Source organism: Mytilus edulis, chromosome 2 (assembly GCF_963676685.1).
Source record: "Mytilus edulis chromosome 2, xbMytEdul2.2, whole genome shotgun sequence".
NCBI classification, from domain to species: domain Eukaryota; kingdom Metazoa; phylum Mollusca; class Bivalvia; order Mytilida; family Mytilidae; genus Mytilus; species Mytilus edulis.
In genome coordinates this window covers 33,923,905-33,933,958 of record NC_092345.1, presented here as the reverse complement: position 1 = coordinate 33,933,958, position 10,054 = coordinate 33,923,905, and the positions used below count along the sequence as shown (strand labels likewise).

The following is a 10,054-nucleotide window of genomic DNA, read 5'->3' as shown; positions in this document are numbered from 1 at the left end:
ACTAAAATGCGGATGTCGTCTAATATAAAATCAGATGTGGTATGATTGCCACTGAGACAAGTCTCCACAACAGACCAAATTACACAGAAATTAACAACAGTTACTATAGATCACCGTACGGCCTTCAACAATGAGCAAAGCCAATACGGCATATTTAGCTATAAAAGTCCCTGAAATGACAAATGTTAAATAATTCAAACGCAAAAACCAACGGCCTAATTTGTGTACAAAATAATGAACGAAAAACAAATATGTAATACAACAAAAAACGACAACCAAGGAATTACAGGTTCCTGACTTTGGATGCGCACAAAAAGAATATGGCGGGGGTTAAACTATAATAATAAAATTGCTATTATAAATGAGGGAATATGTCAAAGAGATAACTACTCGACCAAAGAACAGAAAACAACCGAAGGCCAACATTGGATCGCCAACACAGCGAAAAAAAATCCCGCAACCGGAGGCGAGCTAAATTAGTTGACCCCCTAACTGAACATGTGTACTAGTTCAATGAAAATGGACGCCATACTAAACTCGAAAACATATAAATCAAATATAGTTTGAATGTGTTAACCTTCTCCTAACCTGTGACAGTTATAACGGTACAATATAAGAACTTATTGCATCAAAAAGAAATAAAATTTCCCTGAATGAAAACTACTTCACAAATCATCAATTGTTATGAGCTAAGATAGTACTCAATAATAATTAGATAGACTGGAGGAAAGATGTAAAAAAAAAAAAAAAAAAAAAAGTGAACAAATCTTCATATCAAACCTAAATAAATAATGTTATAATTTAATCGATTTACGGGAAATGTAGAGATTACGGTTAGAGTGACATCATCCCAACACACGAACACGTCAAAATACATTAAGGCGACAACAAAAGTCATGCAGTCTTCAATTAGACAAATGTGTATATAATTTTTAAAACTTGTCCCTTGTCTGAAAAATGTGAGTATTACAAAAAAACAATATCAACATTATGTCATTCACACCAAATAAAGATATAAAGAAAAATTGGACAATCACTAACAATGTTCCTGGCTTGAAAACAAGCTGGTTGGTGTGCATGCAAGAAGTCTATAGAGTGAGCTCTCCCGTCTTAACTTTTACCAAAACCCGATACAAAAAGAGGGTCTAATAATCAGCTAAAAATCATGTGCATGCATTATTGGTAAAATATAATTGCTTGTTGTGCGTCCAGTGGCAAGTATTTAATGTATTTTCAATTAATGCAACCCGCAAGTCATGCAAGATAGAAACGATCGGTCTGAAATACGGGCTATTCGGGTTGCTGGAAAATGAGAGCATGTTGGATGGGGTCGCAATTTTGCTTTGCAACAGTACACGTACAGAATAATCATATAGTTGTTGATTAAGCTCTTAAAAGTAAAATAACAAAAAAAATACTTAACATCGAAAAATCAAAAGCTTAAACGTGAAGTAGAGAGACTGTCACTCTAACTTGACATATCAATTGATTTACGGTCAATAATTTATTTGGCCGTGGCTGTGTGTTTATACACCCAGCACAGCCAATCGAACGTTCTTATTAAGCAGAAGACTTAATCCGGGCTAGAAAAGTCCAAGGATGACCATATTTGTATATAAGAGTCATCATGTGGGGTTTATATATGAATTACATGCCGCAGATCTGTAGGCATACACCCATCACACAATCTTGTAAGTGGGAGTTTTCAAATTGTCAAAGCTTCAGTTTCAGCTATGATAATATAAAACTATTTCTTTTCTGTTTTTAGTAACTTTAGATTTGTGTTAGACATTAGATCAATTAATGTTCTGTGTAAAATATTAGTCTAGAAATTATTCGATATCTAACTTGCAGCATCTAAATAATTAATTTCAAGATTATATAATTGATTGAAAACTTGGAAATTAAATTATTATTTCGATCTACATAATTAAAGATATCTTGTCATTTGATCTATGCGTTATAGGTAGTTTAGTAACGCTTTGATATATCAAGAGTGAATAAATTGAAAAGAACTTGTATTGGTTTCTTTCTATTTTTATTATGGAAAACACTTGTAATTATTGTGGTTTTGTTGGAAGCCTAACATTTGATATAATTAATGTTTTACGGTTGGCTGAACAAAAAACATCTCTACCGTTTAACTATATTGACATGAATCAGCTGACTTGCTATACTTTTTAATACTATATATATCCGTAATGTAACGGTCGAGTGACTACATGTATGAAATACTATAAATTGTACATAAATTTAGGGTAGAGGAGGAAAACTGCATATGGAAATGCAGCCGATAGAGTATACGTCTGAAGCTATAAGGACTATATTGAATTCAGAATGAACTTTCGAATTTGACAAACGGTTAGATATAGAGTTGCTTAGCACGTGAAGGGGATGCTGCTTCCGGGATATTGAATATATTCACATTTCTGTCGAGATGTGCCAAAACTGTGCCCATCTTGCCGACTTGGATATTCCTCCATGGATGTGTGAGCCAGGGATAAAAAGAATCAAGAAGGAATATGGTGATAAACTGAACTGTCAAACATGTGTGCTTGCTGTAAGTAATTTATCCTGTAGAATATTATGTATATGTTACAGAGGAAATTTGAAAACAGCCTCATTTATTCTTTCATTATCAATTTCTTCCATCAAGAAATACATTTGCAAAGGGGACGACGAGATATGCACAAGGCTTATTTAAACTCGAAAACAAACTGACAATGCCATAGAAAAAATTGACAAAATGACGAAAATGGCAAACAACGGTATACAAAACATAATATAGAAAAAATAAATAATTACCAACACCCCACCAAAAGATTGCAAGTGATCTCAGGTTCTCTAAAAGGGTTCGAAAATCCTGCTCTATATATGGCACCCGTCGTGTCGCAACTGGAAAAAACAGCAATCACCTCATCAGTCTATGTTGTCTTATTTTATTTTTAATCAAAGACCTGTTTGGAATCCATGATCTATAACATTTTGCATCCTAATTTTAAAAGATCTATCTGATTTAAGGTTAAAAACAATATTCTGCGATTTTTACAAAAGTCTTCAGATTATTTTCAGTTATTTAACTAATTTCAGTTATTTTCCTCGCAAATTTGTAAAATGAATGAGTTTATATTGAGAAATATAAACATTTTGACCACAATATACAAAATATACATATTTTATCTTGAGGTGATTATACATTTCACAATGACAGACTGTACCTTTGATCTACCTCTTACGTACATATTTGGCCCTGTATCAAATATTTAATAATAATATTTCTTTTTGTTAATCTTTAAAATAATAGCAAGAAACTTTCCCCCGTATTTTTCAACATGATTTTTTTTCATATGTCATGTCTTTGATTATAAAAAGAAATTTAGGAGTCATTTAAAACAAAACAACAAGACAGCATATTAAGTCTGAATATATTTCTATAAACTTTAGTAAGAAATGAGAGATTTTCTTTTCTTTTCTGATCTTATGAATGATTAAAACAAATCAATTCTAAGGGAGCAACCATTTAACTTCAAATAGGGGAGGAGGAGGTATGCTTATTTTGTCTGAGTCAGATTGTTTTTTTAGTTTTTCGACGTTGTCAATCAAATTATATATTTTTTTTTTCAAATTTAACACAATATACATATTTTTTTTTTTTTATCAAATTGGATATCAGAATATTTTATATCCTTTTAAAATTCAATGGTCTACGAGCAAGATAATTCGGTTCTCTTGTCACAAACTTCATTCTGTATTAAAAAAAAACAGAATTACTACTCAATGCCGTCTCATATACCATATACCACAAATACTTCGTATTGGTCTCATATACCATATACCACAAATACTTCGTATTGATGAAATTGTAAATGACATACTGCTAAACAGTATGAAGAAAACAATAAACTCATAAATAAAGTGCAAAGCCACACGACAACGCCGCTGCTCAGTTTATTAAAGATAGGAAACAATTCATATAACTTGTATACACAATACAACATTTCAACAATATAATTTATAATTTTTCCAAACATAAAAAACTACCCTCCAGTCCTATCAATCATATAATTACGATAAAAAGGGGGACTTATAAATAAAAATTTACCAACTTACTTAAAAATTAAACTTTAGATAAATGTGTGTTGACGGTTCGGCGCTGTCGTGCTGAATGACCAAAACCCCCGTTTTGGCGGGGAAAATGACCGTGCGATAAGCACGACACCTACATACATCATGAACAAACAAGAGAAAATAATTTCACTCTTATTCACTACGTTCAAACGAAAGAAATTATATTTCTCTTGTCACAAACTTCATTCTGTATTCAAAAAAACAGAATTACTACTCAATGCCGTCTCATATACCATATACCACAAATACTTCGTATTGGTCTCATATACCATATACCACAAATACTTCGTATTGATGAAATTGTAAATGACATACTGCTAAACAGTATGAAGAAAACAATAAACTCATAAATAAAGTGCAAAGCCACACGACAACGCCGCTGCTGAACCAAAGAAAGGGACAATATGTAAAAAAGGACTAATAATATAATTTTGAAAAAAAATATACTAAAGACCCAAATTTTGTGAAACTAACATTCTGTCCGAAAACGAGTCCTTAACGTAACCGTCTTTTGCTGTCTCCGACCTCCAACGTCCATGCCTTTTGAAAAGTCTATCAGAAATACCAAAATTACAAGCTGCAGAAGCTCCACCAGACCTTAGACTGTGAAGGCCAAAAGATTTTATATTTGGCACAATCGGAGAAAATGCTTCTATAAATAGCTCTCGCATTCTTGTATAAGAAAGAGGCTTGTTTTCTTTTCGGAACACATAATTTTCCTTGGTTTTTGTCAAATTACGAAATACGAAAACATCAGTATCAAGTGGATTATTGCTCCATTCTAAAAAAACTCTCAAAGTTCTTCACAGGACATAATTTATTCCCGGTTCTCGCAATGATTATTCGATCACCATCTCTGTAAATATCCGTTTTACTTTTCTGTATGAATACTGACATATGACTTAGAAAAAATTGAATATCACAGGTTTTCAAATTCAGCAATTCAGAAACACGTAAAAAACCAGAATAAGATAACAAACAAGCGGAAATAGTACGCTGGTTGTAAAGATTATTTTCACAATATAACCTGTCGAACATCTGTGAAAGCATATCTGGAGTGATCGGTTCTTTCTTTTTAATCGGAACAGATAGACGTCTCTTAGCTCCTTCAAGAATATTTTTCACTAAATCAGAATCTGTAGGAGAAATAACACTAATAATTTTATGTGCCCATCTAATACTATAAAACGCTTGATTGATAGGACTGGGCGTACGATTTTGTTGCACTAAACATGCTAAATATATAGCCACATGTATTGGTTTGGCCGGTAAAATAAATTCACTAGATATTCCATTAGATAAAGCCCATTTTTTCCATCTCAAAAAACCATAATAATAATTTTGAACGGTGTTGTTAGATTTACTTTCGGTTAACAGATCAGGAAGTAAATGGATTTTCTCAATCAAAGTATCAGATAATTCCAACAGATCGCTTTGGAAAGCCTGCAAAAACATATGTAAAAATAAAAATCACATTAAAACATAATGTACAAAGCACATACAATTTGTATATAAACAATTTCACAATCTAATGTTCATATAACTCGTCTCGCATTTCACTTAAGATTAAACCACCACCACAGCCCCTCAGGCCTACTGTAACATTACCGCCACCAACTCAAGAACTTTTATATTAGTTGTTAAAAAGGTTCAAAATCAAGTCTCAAAGCCAACACCCTGAAGGGTAAATCAATATTTCCAAATACTGATTTATTCCCTTTACCAGAAGTATAGAATTTCTTGTTAGTAGGTAAATCTATACAGCCTTTCACCACTTTAATGAACCCTTCACCCGTAGGACATAGCATCGGCCAAAAGCTTGCCGACTTCCATAAAGGTAAAACAAGTGTCCCATGAGCAAAACATTGCCTCATGTAACTTATTACTTTAGACACTAAACATACAGGTGGTACAAACCAACCATTGGCACCTTGCCAGTTAATAGTAAATGCATCGATACCCATCGAGTTCACCGTCCAATAACGGGAATAAAATACCGTTAACTTATGATTGTCATCATTTGCAAACCAGTCTATCTCATGAGGTCCCCATAGGGAATCTACATACATAAATAACTGTTCGTCAATACCCCAATCGTCATAATCAATAATACGACTGATGAAATCCGCTTTCTCATTCAAGGTTCTAGGAACCCAAACTACATCGATAGATATATTATGTATCAAACAATTCTCAAAAATGCACATAGCAATATCCTGTAACTCAGGTTTCATACTACCTTTTTCCACAATAGTTACTACATTCTGGTTATCACTGAACCATTTAATTCGTTTATCTTTTAATACATTGATCATAGATAATAGAATATTTCTAACAGCATTTAGCTCTTTCCACGTAGAACTCTTTGAAGCCTCACATTCGGACCACATACCATGTGCTATATTAAAAGGTGTTTCTACAACATAGCCACCATATCCTGTATTGCTTGCATCACTATAAACTACAGATTGACATGACACATCTGAAGAAAACTTTTTAACATTTACGTGTTCTAAATTTTCTCTCCAAAATTTAATTTGTATCAAGCTTTCTGTTGATAAAACAATACAACTATTCCACGAAGTCATACTTAAAATATCAATGCTTAAATGTTTAGACATGATATAAGCAACGTTACCAATGACGTATGACATGGACACTATTTGTCCCACTAAAGAAGCAACCAATCGTGCATGGACTTTGCCATGTTTAGATACATAGTATTCAACGTCAGCAATAGTTTTTAAAACCTTTTGAACTCTTTCGTTCGGAATGGTTATAGTGCCACGGTTTGTGTCAATTGAATAACCCAAAAATACCAAAAGTTTCATAGGTGACCATTTAGATTTTTCATTTTTAGGAACAAATCCACTCTGAATTAAATCTTGTCTCACTTGATTGGACATAGTTTTGCAAGTTTCTTCGTCCGTATGAGTGCCTAAACCATCATCTAGGTACATTAAAACTTGCTTACCTTCACCCCTCCACTTTTTTATAAGTGGTCTTGTGATCTTAGTAAATATATAACATGCTGACGAAAGTCCAAACGGGAGAACCAAAAACTTATACCATTTTTCGGTGTTTTCATGCCTCCAGGAAAACCCTAAAAATTCTGTATGTGGCATAAAAATATTAACATGGTGATATGCCGACACAATATCAAACTGGAAACAAAAAGAATTGTTTGTGATAAACTGCATGGCTATGCGAACATCTTCAAATTTTACACTTGATTTCCAAAGATGTTTGTTAACATGACGGAGGTCTAAAATAAGGCGTTTTTTCCTACCGTCCGACGCTGAAACTGTAAGAGGATTTACAACACGAGGTTGAAATTCACATTCCTCAATCAAACCCCTTATAAGAAGATCATGTATAGCTTCGGTAACAAACTCGCTATGGATGATTGCCGATCGATTGTTTTTTAAGCATACAGAAGGAGGGGTACTGTAAAAAGGAATTTTGTAACCATTCAAAATAGTATCTAAAATATAATCATAACAACCAATATCTTTCCAAAAAGAATAGTGACTTTTAAGCCTGTCCTTCACAATAATATGTGCCTGTCCCTGTTCATACTCGTAGTAATCATTAGTGAGATTATCCGAGTCACTTATCGAAGATACTTTAGTTGTATTATTTTCAATTAAATAATCTATGTTACAATTATACTCATCTTTTATAAAGTCTGTACTATTTCGATTTTGGCTGGATAGGTCTGGGATTGAAGGGACACTGGCTTCTCCAGTGCTGGAACGATCCACAACCATAACATGCTCCTTGTCTATTTTGTCGTTGATATCCGCTCGTGCTGGGTTGATTTTTGTACAAGGCTTGACCATTGTACCATGACTGGGGTTCACGAAAGGGCTGATTTTTTGTTTGGAAAGTATCAACAAATTGAGAAGGAGTACTGGGAGCAGAATAATTAGCCTTCTTAGAAGCAGACTTTTTTCCTTTTGCATTACGTTTACGTATCGCCCTACTCTCAGCTTTATTAATTTTGTTCTCATCGTCGGAGTTACTGGCCACTGGATTACTTTCATATTGCCTAACAGTCTCCCAACCCCCTTCACTACTATCGGCAATCTTAACTAGTTTATTTCGTCTTTTAATCTTGTCAATTACTTCAGTAATAGTTTCCCGTGCGTAGTCGGTCTTTGAATTATCAATGGCCCAAATAGCTTGTGTCAGGTCTTCTAAAAATTCAGTATTTAGTAGAAATTGAACCTTATTTCCCTCATATTTCCAAATATATTGAGATTCAGTTTTTAACTTTTTAACCTGGGAAGCAACTGCAACGGTAGACCCGTGAACTTCATGTTTTAATTCGGAAATGTCTTTCCTAAGTTTTTCGTTAAATTCACCCTGGGTTTTAACAGCTTTCATAACGTCTCTAAGAGACACCTCCTGTTCTGGGGTTTCCATCTCTTCAGGGTCCGACATTACAAAAAATTTACCAACTTACTTAAAAATTAAACTTTAGATAAATGTGTGTTGACGGTTCGGCGCTGTCGTGCTGAATGACCAAAACCCCCGTTTTGGCGGGAAAAATGACCGTGCGATAAGCACGACACCTACATACATCATGAACAAACAAGAGAAAATAATTTCACTCTTATTCACTACGTTCAAACGAAAGAAATTATATTATTTATAACTTCATGACGAATCATTTAATAAAATACTGTCAGTTTTTTGTCACTTTAATAATAACGAATCAAATTACATAATCTGTAAATTATTTTTCACAAGACGGGATATTTATTGCATATATTATGATGTAATTCGTCGAAATAACAGCCCAACAATGATGATCTGTAAATTTGCGGAAGCAAATTTTTGTTCTTCCCGGGCCAGGATTCGAACTTACACTACTGAGATATCGTTACACCAAATTGCCTTGTATTTTGCTCAGCGCGCTCGACCACCTAGGCTGGACAAAAATAAAGGTTTCGGTGTCCGGGTGTAATCTTTCCTCGTAAGTTTTTATCGAAAGCTTGATTTTTGTCGAACCTAGGTGGTCGAGTGTTCTAGCGCGATAAATGATATCCTGCGTTAATCTATGTTTTTAGTTTTTGCCCTTCCCCTCCAACCCCCTCCAAATGAACATACCGACCCACACTCTTGACTTTTCTATCGGTTTTCTTACGCTTCCAGAATAATGCCTCAAAATTTTAGAACATAATCAATGGTAGATTTCAGTTCAACATTTGTGTTATTTTTATTTCAAGTATTGAAGCATGAACATTCGTGTTTTCACCTGAAATATGCCAGAATCAAATTAAAATATCTAAAAAAAATCTTGACAGTATATTTTTCTTTGCATTTTTCGATAGTGCATATAACGCATCAACGCAAGATATTACTATCTCTGTCTAAACGTTAAAAATAAACTTACTTGCAGAATGTCAACCTGTCATTTAAGTAAAAAAACAGAAGACTTAATATTTTTTTTAAAAGACTTTTATGATGTGAGGTAATAATAATAACAAAAAATGCAAACAACTGACAGAGGAGAAACTAAAAAAATATTAAAGCAGTAATTTTGTTTTCAGAATTTAAAGCTTTCGGACCATGTTTTCATAAACAACATTATCAAAACTCAAAACGTCTACAGAAGGAAGCATTCGTCTCCACCTTTACGGCATGCTGCATATTTGACTGCGCACGCTCAGTGGTGGGCGGTGCATTTAGCAGAAAATGACGAATTCCAACACAGTAAATGCATTCTTAAGAACCAGAGAATTGGCGAATACTTGGCAGTTAAGTTTACCAATGGAGATACATTTTCTGGTATGCTATGATATTAAATATAATGTTTATATCATTAAACTTAAAGAGACTGACATAGACCAATCGGCAATCCTAGGGTCGCTCCGCTTCTCTCCTTCTATCTAGTATGAGGTACGGAATATGCCGAGTT

The 10,054-nt window shown here is 33.8% G+C and overlaps 1 protein-coding gene and 1 pseudogene across 1 annotated transcript; both read right to left on the bottom strand.

Annotated features, from left to right (window-relative positions):
• Window positions 1-3,913: 3,913 nt before the first annotated feature.
• On the bottom strand, window positions 3,914-5,894 carry LOC139512021 (uncharacterized; annotated as a pseudogene).
• LOC139510358 (uncharacterized) lies at window positions 5,769-8,214 on the bottom strand. Its single transcript, XM_071296942.1, has one exon. The coding sequence runs from the start codon at window positions 8,172-8,174 to the stop codon at window positions 5,769-5,771; it is 2,406 nt and encodes an 801-aa protein (XP_071153043.1). The 5' UTR covers window positions 8,175-8,214.
• Between the last annotated feature and the right edge of the window lie 1,840 nt (window positions 8,215-10,054).

What these genes read in the sequence shown, in the direction of transcription:
- LOC139510358 (XM_071296942.1), bottom strand. Translation starts at nt 8,174, where the DNA reads ATGAAAGTAATCCAGTGGCCAGTAACTCCGACGATGAGAACAAAATTA.